Source organism: Salvelinus fontinalis, chromosome 8 (assembly GCF_029448725.1).
Source record: "Salvelinus fontinalis isolate EN_2023a chromosome 8, ASM2944872v1, whole genome shotgun sequence".
Classification (NCBI taxonomy): Eukaryota; Metazoa; Chordata; class Actinopteri; order Salmoniformes; family Salmonidae; genus Salvelinus; species Salvelinus fontinalis.
The window spans coordinates 20,425,750-20,452,591 of NC_074672.1; the positions used below are offsets into that span (position 1 = coordinate 20,425,750).

Genomic DNA, 26,842 nt, shown 5'->3' on the forward strand with positions numbered 1-26,842 from the left:
TCTGCATAAAGCCCATACACGCCACAGCGTACATGTTGGACCCCAAGTATGCAGGCAAGAGCATCCTGTCTGGTGCAGAGATCAACAAGGCCTATGGCTTTGGGATGGAGATGCAATATGGCAATTGTGCCAACATATCTCATCAGTCACCTGGTGGAAGGGACTTTGTGGATCTGAGGCTCTTTCCCCCTCCCACCAACATCAGCCGCCTCAGAGCGCAACTGGTCCTTATTTGAGAACATACACACCAAAGCACACAACAGGCTGACCAATACAAGGGTTGGAAAATTGGTGACCATCCGGGAAAATTTGAGTCTTTTTGAGCCTGACAACGAGCCATCCTCAACAAGGATGGAAAGTGACAGGGAAGATGAGGCCTCAGAGTCTGATATTCAAGAGGTGGACATTCAGGAGGTCCAGGGAGAAGACATGGACGCCTGAGAGGAAGACAGCCAAAGCTTTAGTTTCTCGACTATCATTTTACAGATGTATGTTGAAAACGTTTTTGGGAGATGCGTTGATCATTGAATATTTCCTTTATTTTGTTGTTCAGTGAAATCATCCCATGTGAAGAGTCAACTCATTTAATTAAAGTTCAATTCGTAACTAAATAGTTTTTTAAATTTCTATTGGAAGGATTTAATAATTTGCAATTAGGTCTAAGGTTTATGTTTCTGTCTCCATATGATATGGTAAATATATCCAATGCAAAAAAACACCTACATTTAAATGGTAATAATATTAATTTGCATATATTTCCATTAATTCCCATATATTCCTGTTAATCCCCATATATTCCTGTTAATTCCCATATATTCCCGTTAATTCCCACGGAAAGTTTCCACCTCTGAATATTCCCCAAAATGTGCAACCCTAATTGAGATGCATCCAATGCAAAACTAATGGATTTTATTATTATGTTACTTAGCACCTGTGTCAATCGACTCTAGGGAGATATTTCAGTGGAACAGCTTATTGTCATACCAACACGATATAAACAAAGCTAATGCTGCTTTGATCGAAGCCCAGCCTCCAACGATGCACTCGTTGCTCAGGTAACAGTTTTTGGTAAATATACACAAGAGAGAACCTAAACTTCCACTGTCTCACTCAGTTATTCCATAATATTTTCTTTTGCTTTGGTCATACCAAATAATATTCCTCTGTTCCTTTAAAACAAGTCAAAGTATTTTAAAAACAAACCCCAGAATGTGTGTTTGGGTGGACAGGCTCGTGCCAAGAAATCAAGAGGCCCTGACGTCTGCAGCCTGACGGCTTGCTGTCTGCTGGATGCTTACATCCTTAAAGCCCAATCCCAGGCTTGACTTTCCCCCCAAACCCTGCCAGTCGGCTCAGCTGGAATTGTTAATTTCATGGTGGATGGGGACGAACAATCCTGAGGGAGCGAGAGTGTTGATATCCTCTTCAGGAGCCAGCGAAACCCAAATCCTCCTCCTCCCTTACAACTCACCACTCCACCCTCCACGCTTCATCTCCCCTACCTGGACTTTGGAAAGCCTCTCTGCCAAAACCCAATTTGTGCGTGTCACAACAGCAAAGTGATTGCACTCTGGGGAGAGGAGGGTATCTGACCAGAGTATTCTGGGTATCTACATCTGCAATGGAGAGATGGTGGAGGGGAGGGTGATTACTAAACTGCCAGAGAACCTGGGATTTGTGATTTCCCCTGGATCAAACCAGAGGAGTGATGGCCTTTACTTTACCAGAGCATCATTATCTGGGCTCCCTCTCAGACAGCTAACATATTTACACACAAAGCGGAACAGTGAGGTTAAAGTAATTTCCTCATGTCCGGGAGAGAATCAAATCCGATCTGTTGAGATTGAGAGGGGTGGTGATGGGGGAGGGGTGGGGTTAAAAGTGTTGCATTAAAGGGTGCTTGCTTCAAAGAATGAGGATGTAGCGAATCAACGTGAGGCACTCTGGTGATTGTACTTTAACAACAGCCCCCTGGTCAATAATACATCAGGTATACAGGCTCAACCAAGCGATCACTCAAAGCTGTCACACTAGATTGGGGAGAAAACAAAGTGTTTCCACTTAGTCAGAGGGGCCGTTGCCATGGGAATGGGAATATCACATAAGAGAATAAGGAAATCACATACAACTTTAGTTACAGGTTGAAAGGTGAATACTAGGACTACAATTCCTGCTCTTCACTGACATAAATGTGTAATAGTATGATGTGAAGCATTATGCAAAGCCTTTATAAACAGAGTGTTTAAGAAATAAAATGTTACCACAGTAATAGTATTGCTCTTGTTGCTGAGATGATCTTTTGAGTGAACTGCTCCTACAACTGACAGGATGATACCAGAGAGAGAGAGAGACAAAGACAGAGACAGAGAGAGATAGACAGAGAGAGAGATAGAGAGAGAGAGAGAGAGAGAGAGAGAGAGAGAGAGAGAGAGAGAGAGAGAAGCGATGTCGATGTCGATGAATAAATAAACATAATGTGATGATGATAACAGCTCAGACAGCTGGAGAGGACAGGACCTGAATCATTACAACACACATTGCTCTGGAGACATTGCTGCCTTCCACACATCCATCCGTGGCGTGTTTATCTGTGGGCTCAGGCTCTGTGGTGGTGGTAGGGTAGGAGCAGAGGCGGCCATGTTTTGGCAATGCTTTTTCCATTCAGAGAACACAGACAGACAGGGCATCTGTGTTTTATTTGTCTATGTCCATTCTTCTGTGCTGTGTCTCTCTTTGACCTGGCCATGCTTGACATAATATCGGTAATGTGATCCCCTATAATGTTTTTCTGCCGGGGGCAAAGGTTAGTAAAGATGTGATTTGTGGTTTGCTAGCTATAAATCCATCAGGGTGTATTTTCACAGATGGTAATGATATTTGGCACCACATAGCCCTACTTGAGTGATTCCAATGGACCATACATTACGAATGATAAGAAGGAATTTAGGTTTCTAGAGGTCCTAAAAGAAAACACATAGCTCATAAATGTAGAGACATTTGTACCTTAGTGGGGAATAATGGACATCACACATCTATGAATCGCTATAGACTCCTTTTTAAGAGCCTAAAAATCCCTTCTGTCCCAAACACTATTGTGAACTAGGTGTGGTAAGGTCTTCAAAACAAAAGCCATTTCACTCATAAAGAATATAATAACATTGTTTCCGCTTCACTACTTCACTGCAGTGTGCCTCGTCGTAGAGATCTCGAGACATCAGTGACTACAGAGCGCACCATGAGGTAAATTATACAGCGACCCTTAGCGATGTCGTACTCCACATGCACAGATTCACTGCGCTGTGACATCACATTGCTTCCACCTGAATTCCTGACTTCCTGATGTCTTTGTGAGGTGTGTAGGGCATTCAGGGGAGACAAGGGAGGCCAGAGAAACCTGAGCAGCCCAGTGAGGCTACGGTCGACTGCACGCTCTGCCGCCTGCCGCTGCCGCCCAACATCATTAACCACTGCTAGAGCGGCCAATTACCAGGACTCATGTGGTGCGGGCAGGTCGGCGGGGGCCAGGAGAATGCCTCGTTAGCGACTCACAACTGACTAGGTATCCCCCTTTCCCCTTTCCCTGTCTAACTCAACCCGGCCCCTGGCCTGACTAGCAGACACAGCACCCCCTGCTGGCTAGGGCCAGGGTCGTGTGAGAGAGGGCAACAGGAGAGGAGAGTAGCGGCCAGGGCCGTGTGAGAGAGGAGTGAGGGAGTCAAAGCCACCCAAGCATGTGGATCATCAACCTCATGTCTTATACAAACTTATTTTCAGTGGGTAAGGGTGAAAGGGTCTTGGCTCTGTGTGAACTTCGGAGGATAGGATCAGGTGGTTCTAGGAGTGAGTGACTCACTGATTACAGTGATACTGTCCAGGTGTCAGTTTGCTCTCCAACCCACTAGCCAGAGCCTCTATTAGGTCTGAGCTCCTCTGAGCACCATCTGCACAGCCACTCCAGTTACAGGCCAATAGAACTAATCTTATCGAATGGGGCCAAAGGCACTTAAATCTTTAGGAAGTTAAGGGGGAACATGAAACCCCCACAATGCCTCTTCCTCTCATGTTTCTGTGGTAAGAATGAATCACTTAGAATTCCAGAGCGGGGATGTATAAGACAGTTTCTTCCCAACTCTTCCAAACTCTCATCAAGCCCCCAACGCCAGGCTAGGGTAACTGCTAGGAAAGAACAGGCGACGCTCAAAAGATAGAAACCTTTTCAACACCAATTAGTTAATGCTTTACCTACTCTAAAGATTTTAGCAAAACAGTTTATCGCTAAATATGTATGTTTTACTTTTGTTAAACATTGAACGTGTGCAACAAAAATAATAATATGTTTAATTGCGTGTGTTATTGTATTGTCTCTAATGGAGGTAAAATGATTAAATGATACAATGATGATTCATCCACATGTTATTCACAACGACTGGGGGACAAGCTACAGCATATTACCAGTAAAACCATGCGTAATGTGGGCAGGTAGCTTAGCGGTTCGAGTGTTGGGCCAGTAACCAAAAGGTCGCTGGTTCGAATACCCGAGCTGACAAGGTGAAAAATCTGTCGATGTGTACTTGTGCAAGGCACTTAACCCTAATTTGCTCCAGGGGTGCTCTTCTACTATGGCTGACCCTGTAAAACAACATATTTCACTGCTCCTACCTGGTGTATGTGACAATAAAACCTCTATTCAAACTTGGGATTTTGTGGCTAATTGAGATAAAACTGTAATTCTGGTCATAGATTATGCATGTATGAGGGGAGGTTTAAAAAATATATATACTTTCTTAGTTGCCAAAGTACTGGTGCATGTCTTTAATGTGTTATTGCATTGTTTCTAAGTTAGGTAAAATTATTAAATGATTCAATGATGATTCAACCACTTGTTACTCACGTCCGGTGAGGGATTAGCTACAGCACATTACCAATAAAACCATGTGTAATGCAGAAATACAAGGACAAGCTTTTTCCACATTTTGTTATGTTATAGCCTGAATTTCAAATGGATTGAGATGTTGTGTCATTGGCCTACACACAATACCCCATAAGTTCAGTAGTAAAAGTTTGCTTAACAAGTCACAGAATAAGTTGCGTGGACTTACTCTGTGTGTAATAATAGTGTTTAACAGGATTTTTGAAAGACTACCTTGTCTCTGTACCCCACACATACAATTGTCTTTAAGGTCCTCCAGTCAAGCAGTGAATTTCAAACACAGATCCAACTTCAAAGACCAGGGAGGTTTTCCAATGCCTCGCAAAGAAGGGCACCTATTGATTGATTGGGGGGGAGATATTGCATATCCCTTTTAGCATGGAGCAGTTATTAATTACACTTTGGATGATGTATCAATTCACCCAGTCACTACAAAGATACAGGCGTCCATCATAACTCAGTTGCCGGAGAGGAAGGAAACCGCTCAGAGATTTCACCCTGAGGCCAATGGTAACTTTAAAACAGTTACAGAGTTTAATGGCTGTGGTAGGAGATAACTGAGGATGGATCAACAACATTGTAATTACTCCACAATACTATCATAAGTGACAGAGTGAAAAGAAGGAAGCCTGAACAGAATAAAACTATTTCAAAATATACATACTTTTTGCAATAAGGCTCTAAAGTCAAACTGCAAAAAATTGGCTAAGAAATGAACTTCATGTTCTGAATACAAAGCGTTATGTTTAGGGAAAATACAACACAACACAACACATCACTGAGTACCACTCTTCATATTTTCAAGCATGGTAGTGGCTGCATCATGTCATGGGTATGCTTGCCACTGGCAAAAACTAGGGAGTTTTTTATTTGGATAAAAAGTGGCCTAGTTACAGTTTTGACTTAAAATCGTCTTGAAAATCTATGGCAAGACATGAACATGTCTGTCTAGCAATGATCAACAACCAACTTGACAGAGCTTGAAGATTTTTTTCAAGAATAATGTGCAAATATTGTACAATCCAGGAGTGCAAAGCTCTTAGAGACTTACCCAGAAAGACTCACAGCTGTAATCACGGCCAAAGGTGATTCTAACACGTATCAACTCACTGGTGTGAATACTTATGTAAATGAGATATTTCTGTATTTAATTTTCAATAAATTCACAAAGAACCCTCCCCCCCAAAAAATCCCTTTATCATTATGGGGTATTTTGTGTAGATCAGTGAGTGTCACGTTCCTGACCTGTTTTCTGTTGTTTTGTATGTGTGTGATGGTCAGGGCGTGAGTTTTGGGTGGGCAGTCTATGTTTTCCGTTTCTATGTTGGTTTTGGGTTGCCTGGTATGGCTCTTAATTAGAGGCAGGTGTTTTGCGTTTTCCTCTAATTGAGAGTCATATTAAGGTAGGAGGTTCTCACGGTTTGTTGGTGGGTGATTGTCACTGTGTCTGTGTGTGTTGCACCACACGGTACTGTCTCGTCTCGGTCGTTCGTTCGGTCGGTCCTGTTTATGTGTTCCTCGTTTCATGTAAGTTCATAGTTTAGGTCTGTCTAGTTCGTTTTGTTGTTTTTGTAAAATTATTCAAGTGTTCTTCGTGTGTTTAGTTTCGTCTTGTTAAATAAAGTTCATTATGTATTCACAACCCGCTGCGCCTTGGTCAACTCACTCACCGAAAGAGAGCCGTTACAGTGAGAGAAAAAATGCATTTAATACATTTTGAATTCAGGCTGTAACAAAAGAAAATGTGGAATAAGTCAAGGGGTATGAATACTTTGTGAAGACACTGTATATCTAAGGGATTGATGGAAGCATGGCCTGAAGAGGCAGCAGGCCCATAACCACAGATACTCCAGTTACACACCTGCATGCAAGGCAAGAGCTCATCCACAGCATAGCAAATGATCCACACACAAATAAATGGGCTCTGCTAAAAGACTTGGAAAATAACCCTGTTTCAGACTATGCATGTTGTGTGTGTGTGTGTGTGTGTGTGTGTGTGTGTGTGTGTGTGTGTGTGTGTGTGTGTGTGTGTGTGTATATGTGTGAGGGAAGAGAGAGCGAGAGAGGGAGAAACTGGTGTAACAAAGCGAGGCAGACAACGGCCCCCTCAAGCCTGTACATGTTTATCAGTCTACAGAGACACTTTGCTACTTTCAGTTCTGTAAGGGCATGAGAAATAGATATGAGTTGTTGTTGACTGCCCATGGCATGTTTACTGTGTTGATAAGTAAAGTCGTAGTTAATCTACTGTTCATGTTAGCGTGTCAGAAAGAACACAGTGATTTAATTCATCACCAACACATCACTCTATCCTATCACCAATGACGCATTTTGTAAACCGACAATAATACCTAAAGAGACAGTACAGGACTCACAGACAGAAGAGAGAGAGAGAGACATCTGTCAACCCATAACCTGTCTATGAAATATGAGTAGTTATATCATATCACCCTTGCTATTCTCATTCATGGTCAACACACAGCAGCAAACAACATCATAGGTTCACATGTTTGATGATGAGGTTCAAATAAAACGTTTCTGTCTGAGAAGAAGCCAGGTTTGACTTGAGGTTTTGGAGCAGGGCGAGAGAGACTGTGGTAGAGAGGGAGAGAAGGGAGAAGGGAGAGGAGAGAGGGTGGCTATGCTAAGCAGCAGAGCAGAATTACTTTCCCTTAATTTTGTAGCCTTTTAAGTTGAATGTGTGTTCCAAGGGGCTAATATGAATGGCACACTGGTGTAATATTAAACCATGAGAAAGTATGGTCCACTGACAGCTCACTCAGAGCCCTGAACCCAGGGTCAAGCTCTTCATCAATTCACTCTTTTGACCCAGACTTGTTAAAAAAAAGGGGGGCTTTTTTTGCATGTGGAAAACAGAAGGCGTGAGAGTTTCATCCTGCTATGTGGGACCAGGAAACGTCTGCCAGAAGTGAACTACAGTAGTAGTCTAAACATAACACATTAGCCCTGATAAATAAATTATCCCTCCCCCAAAGCCCTTTTCTGAAGTATGATAGACATCCAGTCTGGAAGATTAATTAATGCAAGATCATGAATTATGTCAAGTTCAATGGTTAGGACTTGCACATGTGCAGTTGAATGGAAACCAGGCATTTCCTACTCAGGGACCTTCTGTAGGCAGTACTTTAGTTCTCTCCTTGGGCTATCCAAAACAAAGTGACTGAACGGACACAAGATCCCGTGTAGCTCAGTTGGTACAGCATGGTGCTTACAACGCCAGGGTTGTGGGTTTGATTCCCATGGGGGATCAGTATGTAAATGTATCCACTCATTACTGTAAGTTGCTCTGTATAAGGGTGTCTGCTAAATTACTCTAAATGTCATAAAGCTGGTCATTAGCTGACACACTCACCGAGGCAGTTGTGTCCGTCGTGTGCAAGGCGGAATCCGTCATAGCATGTGCACCTGTAGTTCCCCGGGATGTTGATGCAGTCATGGACACAGCCGCCGTTGTACTCACTCGCACACTCGTCTAAATCTGCAGGAAGAGACAGGGGGATGGGTTAGGACTATGGTCTTTTCATGTTTGACCTTCACCCCACCACCCAATGTTTGGACATATAGCCTGAGAGGGTGTTCTTGTTCAAATGAAACAGAGATCGATATGACAAACTTAGGTACTTGTGAGATGTTTAAGGAGTATGTTTAAAAAAATAATAATAATAATTTTAGTCAGAAACATTGGTGCATGTATCCCTCATGAGATCTGCAAAAGTACTACAAATCCAAGAGCAGAAGATAAAAAGGGAAATATAGAGGAACACTAAAGATGAATCAGAATAGAATAAATCAATGAATGGGTGTGAAACAAAAGCAGACGTGCAAAGAGAGTGTGATATATGCAATGTTCTATAAATAATGGCAGACACATTTAGAAGCAGGCAGAGAGGGTACAGTACATTAAGTTTATTAGGCGTACAGTGTGTGGAGAATGTGAATGTGGCCATGAACACAAGGTGATATTACAGATGAGACAATGGATGGTAGGATAGAGAGAGAAAGCGATAGAGAGATAGAGAGAGAGGGAGAGACAGAGAGGGACAGGGAGAGAGGGGGAGAGAGAGAGAGGGAGAGGGGAGAGAGAGAGAGGTAGATTTAGAGAGGTAGAGGGAGAGAGAGAGAGGTAGAGGGAGAGAGCGAGAGAAAAAAAGAAAGCAAAGGACATGAGTAATACTGAGGAGAAGCAGACGTGCAGCTGAACCAACACTCCAGTCAGTGAGCAGCATAAAGATGACAGAGGAGTAGAGTGGCCTGTTGTGGAGGTGGCTGAAGAGGCTCTGATGATGCGCTGGCAGGCAGTGAGCAGCATAAAGATGACAGAGGAGTAGATTGGCCTGTTGTGGAGGTGGCTGAAGAGGCTCTGATGATGCGCTGGCAGTCAGGGAGCAGCATAAAGATGACAGAGGAGTAGAGTGGCCTGTTGTGGAGGTGGCTGAAGAGGCTCTGATGATGCGCTGGCAGTCAGGGAGCAGCATAAAGATGACAGAGGAGTAGAGTGGCCTGTTGTGGAGGTGGCTGAAGAGGCTCTGATGATGCGCTGGCAGTCAGGGAGCAGCATAAAGATGACAGAGGAGTAGAGTGGCCTGTTGTGGAGGTGGCTGAAGAGGCTCTGATGATGCGCTGGCAGGCAGGGAGGCAGGCCGGTAGATAGGGAGGCAGACAGGGAGGTGGGCAGACAGACAGGAAGACAGACAGCGAGGTATGCAGACAGGCAGGGAGGCAGACAGGCAGGGAGACAAGAAGATAGGTAGGCAGATAGGCAGGGAGATAGGGAGGCAGTCAGGGAGGCATGCAGGGATGCAGGCAGGGAGCTGAGGAAGACAGGCATGGAGCTGAGGCAGACAGGCAGGGAGTCAGGCAGAGTTGGAGATGCACCCCATCTATTATTTTCTGACCCATTTAGGGCCAATGATCTGGGTGATTCGGCTCGTCTTTGTAGCTGCCTGGTACAGATGCCTCAGTGCTTGATTTGACTCGACAGCAATGGGCTGAGCCTGGACCAGTGCGCTCTCTCTCTAACTCCCAGAGCTGCCTGCCACCACAAGTTTCTGCTGCTCTAGCCCATGATGTCACACAGGAGACACACTAACGCCAGTCTCACTCTCATCTACCCCGGGCTAAGAGAATCTCATCCCCTCAACGAGAGGAGGCTTCCTCCCTCTTGTTCACAACACTGACATTTCTCAAGATCAACATGATTCTATCCAACACCATTGTTCAGTCTGTTCAGTATTCAGTCTGTTACAGACCTATTTGACTCATTCACATTGAATGGAGCAGCATCAAATTCCTATCAAATAGGTGGATTTACTCCATGGGCAATACCAGTGAGATAAAAACAACGTACTGTTCTAGGGGTTCAAATAAAGAGAGATCAAGAGAGAGAAGGCGAGACAATAAGAGCGAGAGAGAAAGAGAGTGAGAGAGGGGGGAGAGAGAGAAAGAGATAGAGAGAGAGAGAAAAAGAGAGAGAGGTTTCTGTAATGACTTGGACAGGGGACTTTGCTAACAGGCACTGACGCATGATGCTGCAGTGCAGTGGTTCCCATGCTGATGGACTAGAAGATTGAGTGGATAGAATGGTTCTGAACCAGCCTGTCATGTTCCCTGTTCCCTGCTCTCCCAGACAACCTCCTTGGCATCCTCAGACAGAGGCTGTGCCACTGCCAAGGTGTGTGTGCCAGCCTGCCAACGGGTGTCTAAGAGCAGCATGTCACCTGAGACCACACTAAGGACCAAAGAGACCCCCACACACCATGAGTCATGACTCATCAGCAATAGAGGAACAAGTACCACGTATAGAACTAGTACATCAATATGTATTATTCTCCTGTCTCTCTATTATGGTTTATTTATCTCCTCCTCTCTCAGCAGGACTCTAAGGACCTCTATTAGCAGGGTAAAAACACTAGCTGTCTTTATGTGTACATGTTTCTATATTTCGATGGAATTCTAATGTTGAATACAGAATGCTCAACCTTAGTGTTATTGTATGGGTACACCTGCAGAGACATAGGCAAAAACATACAGTATAATTAAGCAATAAGGCCTGAAGGGCAGTGGTATAAGGCCAATATACCACGGCTAAGGGCGGTTCTTATGCACGGCGCACCACAGAGTGCCTGGACACAGCCCTTAGCTGTTGTATACTGGCCATATATCACAAACCCCCGAGGTGCCTTTTTGCTATTATAAACTGGTTACCAATGTAACTAGAGCAGTAAAGAAATGTAAAAAATATCATACCCGTGGTATACAACCTGATATACCATGGCTGTCAGGCAATCAGCATTCAGAGCTCGAACCAACGAGTTTATAAAATGTAATGCAGTATATCCAAGCATCACCTACAGGATGCTCTGGGCTGTGTGTGTGGGTGCACTTGGCCTATGTGTAGTGTGAGTATAGGAGAGTGTGTGTATGAGAGAAAGAGAGAAAAGGAGCGTCTGGCATGTGAGTGAGTCAGTCATTAAAATCATATTGTTTCCGCATCATTACGATCATAATGAGGCCTCTGCTGATGATAATCCCTTTACCGTACGAGGGAAGACATTGCCTTTAGCCTCCTTTACCGTACGAGGGAAAACATTGCCTTTAGCCTCCAAGACAAAGACTCCTCATCTAGTTCCTGACGTGGGATATAGAGTAGCTGATAGACAGACACATCAGCTAGCTTGACTGGGTGCTCCAGTTAGGACTCTACCCACACACTCACATACTACACTGACACTCCAACACACACATACACACACACAAACACTCGTACACTACATACGCTCACAAACACAAAATACACACACACTTGCATATTGATGCCACACACACACACGCACACACACACTCACACATAGACACACTTTCACATCTTGATTGCCAAGTCACTTTTACAACTTACCTACATGCACATACTACCTCAACTACCTGAAGTACCTCGTACCCCTGCACATTGACGTGGTACTGGTATTCCTTGTATATAGTTAATATATATTCCTTGTTAATGTTATTTTATTGTGTTACTTGGGTGCAGGGGCAGTATTAAGTAGCTTGGATGAAAAGGTCCCAGAGGTGCCCAGAGTAAACTGCCTGCTCCTCAGTCCCAGTTGCTAATATATGCATATTATTGTTAGTATTGGATAGAAAACACTCTGAAGTTTCTAAAACTGTTTGAATGATGTCTGTGAGTATAACAGAACTCATATGGCAGGCAAAAACCTGAGAAAAAAATCCAACCAGAAAGTGGGAAATCTGAGGTTTGTAGGTTTTCAACTCATCGCCTATCGAATACACAGTGGGATATGGGTCAGTTTGCACTTCCTACGGCTTCCACTAGATGTCAACCGTCTTTTTTTTTTGTCTGATGCTTCTACTGTGAAGTGGGGCCGAAGGAGAGGGGAATGAGTAAGGTCTGCCATGAGCTGACCATGCTCTGATCATGCACGTTCACATGAAAGGGAGCTCTGTTCCATCGCACTTCTGAAGACAATGGAATTCTCCGGTTGGAACATTATTGAAGATTTATGTTAAAAACATCCTAAAGATGTTTGACATGTTTCTACTGACTGTTACGGAACTTTTTTGACATTTCGTCTGCTTTTAGTGAACGCGCTTCGTGACTTTGGATTTGTTTACCAAACGCGCTAACAAAAGTAGCTATTTGGACATAAATGATGGACATTACCAAACAAAACGAACATTTCTTGTGGAAGTGGGAGTCCTGGGAGTGCATTCCGACAAAGATCAGCAAAGGTAAGTGAAGATTTATAATGCTATTTATGACTTTTGTTGACTCCACAATTTGGCGGGTAACTGTATGGCTTCCTTTTGTGGCTGAACACTGTTCTCAGATTATTGAATATTGTGGTTTTGCCGTAAAGCTTTTTTTAAATCTGACACAGCGGTTGCATTAAGAACAAGTTTATCTTTAATTCTATGTAAAACATGTATCTTTCATCAAAGCTTATGATGAGTATTTCTGTTATTTGATGTGGCACTCTGCAATTTCTCCGGATATTTTGGAGGCATTTCTGAACATGGCGCCAAAGTAAACTGAGGTTTTTGGATATAAATATGAACTTTATCGAACAAAACATATATGTATTGTGTAACATGAAGTCCTATGAGTGTCATCTGATGAAGATCACCAAAGGTTAGTGATTAATTTTATCTCTATTTCTGCTTTTTGTGACTCCTGTCTTTGGCTGGAAAAATGGCTGTGTTTTTCTGTGATTTTGCGGTGACCTAACATAATCGTTTGTGGTGCTTTCGCTGTAAAGCCTTTTTGAAATCGGACACTGTGGTGGGATTAACAAGAAGTGTATATTTAAAATGGTGTGAAATACTTGTATGCTTGGGGAATTTTTATTATGAGATTTATGTTGTTTGAATTTGGCGCCCTGCACTTTCAATGGCTGTTGTCATATCGATCCCGTTAACGGGATTGCAGCCCTAAGAAGTAAAAAAAAACAATGTGCTAATGTTTCTTACTTTTTAACTCTGCATTGTTTGGAAAGGGCTCGTAAGTAAGCATTTCATGGTAAAGTCTACACCTGTTGTATTCAGCGCATGTGACAAATACATTTGATTTGATTTGAGTACGGTTTCAGAATGAACTGAAAAGCAACACAGGAAGAGTATATTTGTACAGCTATCCTAATATCTCCATTTCCACACTTCTTCTTCCACAATCACAAGGCAAATGTTATGATAGCAAAGGCTGTAATTCCACCTCAGCATATACAAGCGGCTGAACCCATTGGCCCATGTTTTGCCAGGGTTTAAGGTGTTTGTTTCAGTAACACCAGATCTACACCACTACAGTATCACATCTACTGCTCTGCTTGCACAGCTTTTGAATGAGTTTGAAACGTACACTTGTTCAATTTGATCAGGTTTGTTGCCATTAGCAGAAAACAGCAGGTTTGTCTTTGAAAATGAATTATGTAATACAAGCCTTGTGCTGTACTGCATTGCCTTCTACCTTCTATGATTATTTACCACAGCCAGTATAGGGGAGACAGGCAGCTCATGGCCATCAACTACACTTCCAGTATGGTGTTTATCGGCCTTGAGGAGTCTATGCAGACATACTGCTGATGAAGAGAGAGAGGAACAGACTCTTTCAGGTATCAGAGCTCTACTCCCTCCCCAGATTTTCAAGTGGGCACTTTTTTAATTTTATTTATTTAAAAGCAAACTTTTATAACCTGTAGGCAAACAGCCATGAAAAACACAGTCAAATAAATTCTAGAATAATCTTAGGAGTGGGTGAGGGGTTGACATTGTGAAATATGGTTCTGCAGTAATACTAATAAAAACGGGGGGAAAGAACGATCCAGAGGCTTTGAACACTCCCTACTACAAAAACAGGGTTGTGTCTGACAGGCTATAGACAGTCACGGGCAGCCCTGGGCTGTGGAAACATCCCTGACTTCTTGGCAGACAGAGGCCTCTGATTGCTTTTTCATCCACTATCTTAACTCTCTTCTCTAACATGTGCACGAAATGTACAGCTTCATTTAATATTGGACACAAAAGAGCAGTCGGCTGCACCTGTCTTTTTCTCTCTGTCCTAAGCAACATCTCGACCCTCTCTCTTCAGGCGAGTACGGGATTTAAAGGTGGAATCTACATTAGGGAAAAAAGTGCCACTGTCCGCCCCCAGCACCTTTGTTATTGTTTTTGTGTTGTTGACGAAACAGAGATGAGGTGCTTCAAGCAGTGTGGTAAAATAAATTGCACTACATATTCTGCTGTTCTATTGGGAGATGCAATGATGTCAGAGGGGAAAACCGTGTTGGTTGTTTGCATTAGCTTCTTTGTTTTTGTAATATCCCAAATGGAAGAAGCAGTTTCCCCATGAAGGATTCCAGCTTTAAAGTTTTAAAGCCAATAAGACATGTAAAGCATACAAGTGTGTGTGTGTGTGTGTGTGTGTGTGTGTGTGTGTGTGTGTGTGTGTGTGTGTGTGTGTCTCTGACACCTTACCTTCGCAGTGCTTGCCATCCCCCTTGTAGCCTGACTTGCAGATACATTTGTATGACTTGAGTGTATTCTGGCAGATGGCATCGATGCTGCAGTTGTCAATTTGCTCTGCACACTCGTCCACATCTGACAGAGAGGGAGAGATGGAGGGAACAGTGACATCTAAGGACAATAACTACAAACAATGTTTAATATCCCCAAGTGGCTAATGCACTGTACATTAGGGGAGGAGGGTCAATCATCAATCTGACAAGGTGTTCACTATAGGATGTTCACTGTGGATACACAACCCCTGTAAAGTACCTGGTCAGACAGACAGGCCACCACGAGAATACAAGCAGTCACACTTGATAAAGACAAAACGACTCAGCTCAATAAACCCTGCTACACTGTGCTATGTTTGACAGCTTAATAGTTCTCGGAAACCCTTGTACAAATAAACAGTTCATTCGTGCGTTTTTGAAGAACCGATTGCTTCATAACAATAAACAAGCAGTTGAGTAATTACTATAACGTGTAAATAAACAGTCTATCATTGATTGACCTGTGATGAACCTCTGTTTGACTGCCTGCTGGCTTGGACAATTTGTACCTCTGATACACAGGTCAAGAAATGGAGTAAAAAGTCAATGTTTTCATCGGGATGGTAGGATAGATAGCCCTCTACCATGGTCATGGACCAGAGTTAGAGGGAAGGATGAAGTCCAAAAATGTATAATCAGGGATGTGATCAGGAAATCATATAAACTCAGGAAAAATAGGATATTAGTTTGAGATCAATTTCAATATTTTCTGAATAAAGGATCATGTAAAAATCCCAATCTTTGATAAAATATTTGCATAAAAGTGAAATGATGGGCTTGATTAAAACAGGGAACTGGGGAGTGAAGTGGGGGCAGAGTGGGTTCTATGGTCCCCTCCTCTCTAATCCCACCTGATCCCGGTTAACCAGCCCAGGTGTTTGGGATTACCCGCAGGGGGTATTACTGGCAGGGTGAAAAGCTTAACAAGGTTTACACAGCTTCCAATATCGACCCTTATCACAAGTCCTCTCTCTGCAGGGGCCCGGAGGACTGATCCCAGGGGTACACGGCCTGCAATCTGAGACCTGTTAGTTCAGCATCTACCTTGGGAGCCATAGGCCATCACTTCCATGGACCTGACCAGAGAGGACAACGACATTAAAAACCCATGCTGTTCTTTGGAGAGGTCAGGTCTCAATAATCCTTGGAGAAGCTTTTCTTTTTTCCTGTCCAAGGGAAGTATGTAGGGCCAACTACACACACGTTTGACCTTTTGAGTTTGAATTAGAAAATCATGTTTTCATCTGGCTCTATTTAAAATTGTATCGCAGAAGTTCAGCGTTACATATTGAAATTTAAAGGCTCCCGCGTCAGCGGAGACTGCATTCATGGTAGACGCTGCATATGTCAGCTCAATCGGGAATTACCTTTCAATTTATATTGCGCAATCTGTAAATCTGTCACCATCCCAAGCCATGTTGACTACAGGAGTTTAGTAGATTACTTTTCTCAGTCTCACACAAGCATTTGCAATACCAGAAGTCCCAAAGGCTCAAAGTAGTTAATTTCTCCATATTGATTTATATGAAGTGGTAACAATGGGAATCCTCAGGGATAGAAACACAAGCTGGATCTTTTCTCCTCACTGATTATCCTCAAGGATGAATAGGACAACGTTCCTTTGATAGTCGAGCAAGCAACATTCCACATAAAAACAGATTAATCTTTTAGTCAGGTTTAATGATTCTAAGGCTCTATGGTGATTAATATTCGTTAAAAACTAAAACTAAAGAATCTCACATGTCCACTTTAGCCTACATTAATGCTCCTATCCGGGTCATCAACTCCAGATCATTTACAATTAACTGTCTGGAAAAGGTGCACTTGGTTTTACTGCTAAATATTGCCTTTCACAGAAACATTGTTGTAAAAAATATCTAGTTACGACTCAGACAAGATGCAATACAACACTTGACACAAGATAAACTGTGGTATTATGCTTTGAAAAATCAAGCATTTATTTTATGTTCAACCATTTCTGAGTATGTTTTTGTGTATGTCTGAAGTGATTCTATTCGATTTATACTACAGTACTAGAGAGGACAGAGTGTAGCACCAAGATTTCTCACTGTATTCAATATATCATGCTTGATTTGCATCTCTGAGCTGTTGACAATATAACATATTCCCTCAACAAATCTCACTGTTGGTAACAGACATAGTAAATCACTAAAACAAAAACCTCTTCAAATAGACTTCAAAAAAGACAGTGCAGTTTAATTATGATCTCTATGACCTGCAAATGATTCAATTGTGTTCCTGGAAAAAAGAATAGGTATTTTCCCACCTTCTCCTGTTTCTTTGACTTTATAAACCATAATAATGGTTGTATTATACTATCAAAATCTAGAACACAACTTCACTGAGCAGTGGCACTGTTCTCAATGTTCTATTTGTTCTTGTATCGCCAATCTTACTGCCAGTGGCAGCAGAGATCAACCTCCTCAACTGTAAATGTAACAGCAGACCCAACCATCACAAGCAAGCACTTCACTCACAACGCACAAGAGTATGTAAGGAACTAACTTTTAAGCCAAGCCTACACAAACTAATCTTTTGACTACATTGGCTGGAGCCAAGCTCAACATTTCAACAAGCACTGCCATACTTTATACAGCCTTGTATATTTCCCCAGATCTGGACAACAACATTCACTAACACTGAACCTCCCTCTCGTTAACACTAAAGAACAGAGCAAAGCTCAGTGTTCGCAGTGTAAGAACAAGGCTCTCCAACTTCAACATCTCTGCAATGCACATGATATGCTACAATTATAAAGCATTATATAGGAGAGTGCTTTCAGTTTGATAAACCCCTATAACTAATTCATTTCTAACTAGCATAGACCGAGCACAACTCTGCTGGTGCTGAGTGTTCTTGAAGACGACAGCAATTTGTGTCCCCTCATTAGCCAAACAATAGAGGAGAAAGTGGGTAATTATGCCAACACGTTGTCTTTAAGAAATAATTCTGAACTTTGAGAAGAGCTTAATCAAGATCTTTTCATGAGCTGTCAGTTTAGGTCAGGGAACAAAAATATTAAATTGAGTAAGAGATTTATTTTTTTAATCTCTTGAGTTCATCTCCCGTTTACAGAAACATAATTTTTTTAAACGGCTCACAAAGACGGCCAGTTAGTCACTCACTCAAACTTCAGGAGTAGTTCAATAAAGTTGCTCTTTGAACAAAATAGAATCTTGGCCATGTAAAAAGAACACGTCAGATGCCGGGTTGGTGGTTTAAATAAAAAGGCACCCGTCTGGGGAATTGGGTGCCTTCCCTCCAACACATGCACAACAAAAGCTGAAAATATGCTGGATCTGTTACAAATAAAAAAGGCCTTTGCCGTGAAAATAAACATGTCAGAATCACTAGGTCCTACGGTACAGTCCCGAGGACATTCCTCTGGTCACTTCAGAAACAAAGTTGCTGAATGTGTTCAGTAACGCTGCCCTCCTAATTGACTCATGCAACACATGAAAAGCTTTGCTTTTTCAGGCTGTACGTGTATGTGGCTTTTTTGCTTTGGCACTGATGTATCAAAGTTGTTGGGAACAAGTTTAGGCAGCAGAGGTTGAATGCCGTGATTTGAGACAGGGATGAATAAACAAAGTCAAAACAACAAAACGTTGCTGTAGTTCTGTGCATTTAGACATGAAGTTTAGAGTTTAGGAGCCCAGAATTACATACTGTATGTACGCTAGTTACCCTTTCTGCTCAATGCTTTGGTTGAACCCACGGTTGGATGTCCTAGGGAGAAGTAGGTCAGTGCACTTTGTCTGAGTAGTAGCCCTGTAATGGGGCACATCATTCAAAGTCTCTTGCCTTCATAACTGGGCCGGGACAGTTGGCTGCTCTTAATACCACATTAAGTGAAATAAGAGCATGTCATGCACTAAGCCCTGGTTTATCAAACCCAAATCGAAAAGAGCTGCTGTGTCTCCAGGGTTTTGCTATCGTCAGCCTGTAAGACGCTGTGACAGTGCATGATCTAGTCTTATCTAAAGTTCCGGAGGGGGATAGCTCATTTATATAATTCAGTTGATTAGTACCTTGGTTTAACAAAGACCTGCAGACAAATGTGGTTCCATCAGCATCATAGTACTCAGATATAAGTCAAAGATTTTTTTGTGATATTGAGAGAAGATATAGTGCTGGTCGGATGATGGTCAAGCTGGCCTGACCAGCATGGTCTAGCTCAGGGGTTCCCAAACTTTTTCACTCGAGGCCCGCCTTCCAGCATTGGGGAACATCCCGCGCCCCCCCTGCACAGAGCAAAAGGCTGGTCACCATTGTTCAAAATACACCGAAGGCTGGCCACCAGCAAAAACACAGCGAAGGCTGGTCACCAGCAAAAACACAGCGAAGGCTGGTCACCAGCAAAAACACCGCAAAGGCTGGTCACCAGCAAAAACACAGCGAAAGGCTGGTCACCAGCGAAAACACAGCGAAAGGCTAGTCACCAGCAAAAACACAGCGAAAGGCTAGTCACCAGCGAAAACACAGCGAAAGGCTGGTCACCAGCGAAAACACAGCGAAAGGCTGGTCACCAGCAAAAACATCGCAAAGGCTGGTCACCAGCGAAAACACAGCAAAGGCTGGTCACCAGCAAAAACACAGCAAAAGGCTGGTCACCAGCAAAAACACAGCAAAGGCTGGTCACAAGCAAAAACACAGCGAAAGGCTGGTCACCAGCAAAAACATCGCAAAGGCTGGTCACCAGCAAAAACACAGCGAAAAGCTAGTCACCAGCGAAAACACAGCGAAAGGCTGGTCACCAGCAAAAACATCGCAAAGGCTGGTCACCAGCGAAAACACAGCAAAGGCTGGTCACCAGCAAAAACACAGCGAAAGGCTGGTCACCAGCAAAAACACAGCAAAGGCTGGTCACCAGCAAAAACACAGCGAAGGCTGGTCACCAGCAAAAACACCGCAAAGGCTAGTCACCAGCAAAAACACAGCAAAGGCTGGTCACCAGCAAAAACATCGCAAAGGCTGGCCACCAGCAAAAACACAGCGAAGGCTGGTCACCAGCAAAAACACAGCGAAGGCTGGTCACCAGCAAAAACACAGCGAAGGCTGGTCACCAGCAAAAACATCGCAAAGGCTGGTCACCAGCAAAAACACAGCGAAAAGCTAGTCACCAGCGAAAACACAGCGAAAGGCTGGTCACCAGCAAAAACATCGCAAAGGCTGGTCACCAGCGAAAACACAGCAAAGGCTGGTCACCAGCAAAAACACAGCGAAAGGCTGGTCACCAGCAAAAACACAGCAAAGGCTGGTCACAAGCAAAAACACAGCGAAAGGCTGGTCACCAGCAAAAACACAGCGAAAGGCTGGTCACCAGCAAAAACACAGCAAAGGCTGGTCACCAGCAAAAACATCGCAAAGGCTGGTCACCAGCAAAAACACAGCAAAGGCTGGTCACCAGCAAAAACACAGCGAAGGCTGGTCACCAGCAAAAACACCGCAAAGGCTAGTCACCAGCAAAAACACAGCAAAGGCTGGTCACCAGCAAAAACATCGCAAAGGCTGGCCACCAGCAAAAACACAGCGAAGGCTGGTCACCAGCAAAAACACAGCGAAGGCTGGTCACCAGCAAAAACATCGCAAAGGCTGGTCACCAGCAAAAACATCGCAAAGGCTGGTCACCAGCAAAAACACAGCGAAAAGCTAGTCACCAGCGAAAACACAGCGAAAGGCTAGTCACCAGCAAAAACACAGCGAAAGGCTAGTCACCAGCAAAAACACAGCGAAAGGCTGGTCACCAGCAAAAACATCGCAAAGGCTGGCCACCAGCAAAAACACAGCGAAGGCTGGTCACCAGCAAAAACACAGCGAAGGCTGGTCACCAGCAAAAACATCGCAAAGGCTGGTCACCAGCAAAAACACAGCGAAAGGCTAGTCACCAGCGAAAACACAGCGAAAGGCTAGTCACCAGCAAAAACACAGCGAAAGGCTAGTCACCAGCGAAATCACAGCGAAAGGCTGGTCACCAGCGAAAACACAGCGAAAGGCTGGTCACCAGCAAAAACATCGCAAAGGCTGGTCACCAGCGAAAACACAGCAAAGGCTGGTCACCAGCAAAAACACAGCGAAAGGCTGGTCACCAGCAAAAACACAGCAAAGGCTGGTCACAAGCAAAAACACAGCGAAAGGCTGGTCACCAGCAAAAACACAGCGAAAGGCTGGTCACCAGCAAAAACACAGCAAAGGCTGGTCACCAGCAAAAACATCGCAAAGGCTGGTCACCAGCAAAAACACAGCAAAGGCTGGTCACCAGCAAAAACACAGCGAAGGCTGGTCACCAGCAAAAACATCGCAAAGGCTAGTCACCAGCAAAAACACAGCAAAGGCTGGTCACCAGCAAAAACATCGCAAAGGCTGGTCACCAGCAAAAACATCGCAAAGGCTGGTCACCAGCAAAAACACAGCAAAGGCTGGTCACCAGCGAAAACACAGCAAAGGCTGGTCACCAGCAAAAACACAGTGAAAGGCTGGTCACCAGCAAAAACACAGCAAAGGCTGGTCACAAGCAAAAACACAGCGAAAGGCTGGTCACCAGCAAAAACACAGCGAAAGGCTGGTCACCAGCAAAAACACAGCAAAGGCTAGTCACCAGCAAAAACACAGCGAAAGGCTAGTCACCAGCAAAACGAGCACTGGTGACCAGCATGAATAGCCTATGCTGGTCTATGCAGATTTTTTCAGCGGGGGGGGGGGGGTACTTTTTCCCTTTAATTTATGGGCAAGTCGAGGGATAAGCGGTGTATTTAGCTGGGCCGGTCGGGAATAGGGCTGAGGGGAGAATGAGTGTGTGAGAGACTTGCTGGACCCAAGGTGTACAGTTCAAACACAGGGCAATGTTTACTTTGTGTGTTGAGACCCTCACTGTTTGCTCAACCCCCCCAGACCGCCCCCTGCCCTGTCCCGGCCCATCCCCCTTCCTCCTCCTACCACAGAAATAGAGTGAATAACGCTGGGACACCCTATAGAGTAGACCAGAACATGCTAGGACTAAGGCAGTGTTATTCAAAGTCGGGGTCGCGACCCGGAACTGCAGCGGGGTTGTTTTTAAAAATAATAATACAACATTTCAGAACAAAAAGAGTACAGATGTGACAAGATTGCGTTTAGAGGTAGGTGAAGGAGTCAGGCGCAGGAGAGCAGAGATGTCCGAGAAGCGTAAATTTAATGGGCAAGTCCACCAACTACAGGTAAGGCACAATACCAAAATCAAACGCCCTTGACAACAGAGAAACCCGTTACTCACGAAAGGAGGAACAAACAAAGCTCCTAAATTTATACACACTCAGTATAATACGTGAAACAAAATGGGCACAACCTAAACGAGCAACATCACAATAAATAATCACGCACAAACCTAGGCAGGCAACAGGGTTAATTATACACACAGAAATTAAGGCAAATGAAAGCAGGTGTGAAAGAACCAAAGACAAAACAAACAGAAAAGGAAAAATGGATCGGTGATGGCTAGTAGACCGGCGACGCCGACCGCCGAACACCGCCCAAACAGGAAACCGTGACAACAGATTATTGTATGGGACAATATATACAAATGTTTTTGATAAAGATCATTAGAAAAATACAATTTTATTGAGTAAATATATTTATTGGTGTCTTTTCACCTTGATAAAAGAAGAAAATGTAATGAATTTAAGGTTATTTGTAGATGTAAAAATCTAAATTGACCAATTTTAAGGTTGTGTCATTAGAGTTGGGGTGGGAAGAATTTATTGAGAAAAAAATGGGTTCCCCAGAAATTCTAGTGGAATAAATTGGGTCCCAGTGGAAAAATTTTGAATACCACTGGACTAAGACTAACAGAACAGTGATGAGGCCAGGCCGGGGTTGTTTTGGCTCATCAATGCAAAACGAAATAGATTTTTATCAGTCCAACAGGAATGTCAAGAGTCTGAGACAGAAATGAGTAATCCCAAATCCAGACAAGAATGCAGATCATTTTAGAGTCATACAGTAATAGACTAAGCGTCATAATAGTTTGAAATAAACTTACACAGGATGGCCAGTCCATCATCGCTCTTAACAACAACAACAAAACAATATCAGTGGCTATATTGATGGAACTTCGGGGGCCAACACCATCAGTACATCAACACGACCTCTGAGCTGCACTAGCAGTTGACCCTTGACCATCGATGAGAGAGGAGGAGAAGAAGCAGGGGTCAGGTCTAAAAAGAGCTGCTAGTCTTGCCTTCCTTCATGGAGCTAGGCAGCAGAAGTGGAGGGTGAAGAGGAGGGGAGGGTGTGTGAGTGTGAGCCATGGCAGAATGTCATAGCCCCTCACAGCACACAGCAGCTCACAGCACACAGTGCACGTCTCATGGGTTATTAGGCCGACTAGGGCAGGAGACTGGTGGTCCAAAAAAGGGTTTGATGAAATGCAGACGTTAACATTAGTGCAAATTTTAGCATCCTCCCCCGCCTCCACCCAAATCCTCCCCAGCTAATGAAGGGATACACTGTTTGACGTCCGGCAAAGCTTTTAAAAGTTGTGAATAAAAATATCAACTGCTTCCATTTGGGCTATTTACACTCATCCTTCACACACTCTAAATGTTTAGGAATCATGACCACTGACTTGATCCTGGTCTTCTAAAAACAATGACACCAACTTCAAACCTGGCTGGACCCTCCCTAGCTGGGTCCACCAACCATGGAGCAAGAGTCTACTGTAGATGGATCTTACTGAATGGTAAAAAAAAAAATGGAACAGAACAGAAAGAACAAAACAAATTGTTCAAAATGTACTGTAAATAAGAGCTGTAGAAGCAACTATAAAATTATTATTCAGTGACAGTTACAGTAAATCTTGTATACCACAGTCAATAACACCTAGCACTGTGTGTAGGGGGTAGTTGCTGATACATTTGAAATCACCACCTCTGTAGGTAGATTTTATTTTTTTAAACCTTTTATAAATAGAATCCGCTTTGGATCTTCAGGTAAGATAATTGTAAGTAAGATAATTGTAAGTGCTGTATGAGAGCAGAAGGTTTCGTTGCACAATCTGACGTAAGACAATGGGCTGTGGGAAGTTGTGCAAAGTTAGCTCAAACCCCAAGAGCCCAAAATCAAATAACAGCAAAAGGGCTTTTATGAAGATTTCAAATGTAAGCTTTTCTATAATAGAGATGCAGTGACAATCTAATCATGGGACCTGGACGAGTCAGAGAGTGAGTAGGTACCATAGAAATAGAATCTCATTCTTTGGTACTGTAGGTAGATTATGTGAGCAAATTTGCCAGACCCCACCTCTTCCTCTTTCATCCTTAACCAGCAGCATACCACCCTGCATCCCACTGATGGCTTGCTTCTGAAGCTAAGCAGGGTTGGTCCTGGATCGGAGACCAGATGCTGCTGGAAGTATTGTTGGACGGCCAGTAGGAGGCCCCCTTTCCTCTGGTCTAAATAAAATAGCCCAATGACCCAGGGATGTGATTGGGGACATTGCCCTGTGTAGGGTGCTGTCTTTCGGATGGGACGTTAAATGGGTGTCCTGACTTTCTGTGGTCACTAAAGATCCCATGGCACTTATTGTAAGAGTAGGGGTGTTAACCCTGGTGCCCTGGCTAAATTGCCAATCTGCCCTTCATACCATCACGGTCACCTAATCTTCCCCAGCTTACAATTGGCTCCTTCATCCCCCCTCCTCTCCCCTGTAACTATTCCCCAGGTCGTTGCTGTAAATGAGAATGTGTTCTCAGTCAACTTACCTGGTAAAATAAGGGTAAAATAAAAAAAATCTACATCTGGCTTAGGAAGTATCTTCCAACTGTAACCATAGAATAGAGTAGAGAAGAGTACTCCCCTGGCCAGGTCTCATCTGGCAGTAGAGCTCTCCTCCTTGTTTCACTTCAAACAGTAGGACAGGTGCCCATCTCTAGCTACAATTCTACTGGGTCCACAGAAGACAGTAAATTAGGCTGTGTAGCAGGGTTGGGATCAATTATTGAGTTGAGAGTTTGTCTTAAATTCCAATTCAAATATTGAATTTGAATGGAATTGGCCACACACGTAAGAAGTATAATTTGAATTAAATTTGAACTAAAGACTGTAGAATTTAATTCAGTGGAATTCTTTGAAATTCAAATGCATAATTTATTCCATAAATCATTATGCATATATTTATTTTGTCATCATGTATGGTTACCAACAATCTAATTTCTAAAACAATGAAGTATAGTGGTCTGGAAAAATTGTTAGATCATTATCTAGGATGTGTATAATGATTAATGATTCAAACACTTAAATATTAAACAAAAAAAGACATATCTCAGAATGTAATAGATCAAACACTCAGGGCACAGAACAACCTAACATCTCATGACAAAAATACAAACAAAATACTGTTTGACATCTTTGAGTTATAATCAAGCTAATATTTGAAATAGTATCTGTATTTTTTAGTGTAAGGTGGCAGATGCTTTTGGCAAAATATTTGCCAAAGGAATGAGACTCAAATGTTATTTGTCTCAGTTGAATGTCATTGAATTGGTATGGATTCAATTCTACTTCCTTTTTCCTTCTACTTCCTGTGGGGTGTGGCCAATTCAAATGTTAATTTCAATTAATGGTTTGAATTTAATTAAATTCAGAAATTCCGAATGAACCCCAATAGGATGCTCACAAGGCAGCATGTTGACTCATGACTTGGATCTTATATTGTGACATGCAGGGCAACTCAAGCTCATGTTATGGGCTGCAGGTACTGGTTAAGAGCATTGGTCCCGTAAACAAAAGGTTGCTGGTTTGAATTATTGAGTCCAACTAGGTGAAAAATCTGTCGATATGTCCTTGAGCAAGGCATTTAACCCTAATTACTCCTGGCTGTTGCTCTGGATAACAGTGTCTGCTAAATGACTAAAATGTAAATGTTATACTAGAACAGTATAGCTCTCATAAGGCCTGGGAGTGCATTAATGTGTGCCTCTCTACTGAAGAACTAAGATCATTAAAAGTCTGAATAGATATAATGTCCTTGCTCAGCATGTGTTGCTTAGAGACATCAGTGCTTGGAGAGGCATTGAGAGAACATTCTAACTTTCTACTTCTACTATTACCAGTCTGTTCAACCTCTCTTTCGTATCGTTCGAAATCCCTAAAGATTGGAAAGCTGCCGCGGTCATCCCCCTCTTCAAAGGGGGTGACACTCTAAACCCAAACTGTTACAGACCTATATCCATCCTGCCCTGCCTTTCTAAAGTCTTCGAAAGTCAAGTCAATAAACAGATCACTGACCATTTTGAATCCCACCGTACCTTCTCCGCTGTGCAATCCAGTTTTCGAGCTAATCACGGGTGCACTTCTGCCACGCTCAAGGTCCTAAACGATATCATAACCACCATCGATAAAAGACAGTACTGTGTAGCAGTCTACATCGACCTGGCTAAGGCTTTTGACTCTGTCAATCACTGTATTCTTATCGGAAGACTCAACAGCCTTGGTTTCTCAACTGACTGCCTCGCCTGGTTCACCAACTACTTCCCAGACAGAGTTCAGTGTGTCAAATCTGAGGGCCTGTTGTCCGGACCTCTGGCAGTCTCTATGGGGGTACCACAGGGTTCAATTCTCGGGCCGACTCAATTCTCGGGCCGCTCTTGCTGCGGGTGATTCCCTGATCCACCTCTATGCAGATGATACCATTCTGTATTCATCTGGCCCTTCTTTGGACACTGTGTTAACAAACCTCCAAACGAGCTTCAATGCCATACAACAGTCCTTCCATGGCCTCCAACTGCTCTTCAATCCTAGTAAAACGAAATGCATGCTTTTCAACAATTCG

General features: G+C 43.3%; 1 protein-coding gene across 4 annotated transcripts in view; it reads right to left on the bottom strand.

Moving 5' to 3' along the window:
- Nucleotides 1–26,842, bottom strand: part of LOC129860840 (signal peptide, CUB and EGF-like domain-containing protein 3) — a 135,376-nt gene that overhangs the window by 94,345 nt on the left and 14,189 nt on the right. For all 4 annotated transcript variants that reach the window (XM_055931669.1, XM_055931672.1, XM_055931671.1 and 1 more), the window contains exons 2-3: nt 14,936–15,058; nt 8,304–8,429 (exon numbers count right to left, since the gene is read on the bottom strand). In XM_055931669.1, coding sequence (XP_055787644.1) covers nt 8,304–8,429; nt 14,936–15,058 — 249 coding nt within the window. The remainder of the gene's footprint in view (nt 1–8,303; nt 8,430–14,935; nt 15,059–26,842) is intronic.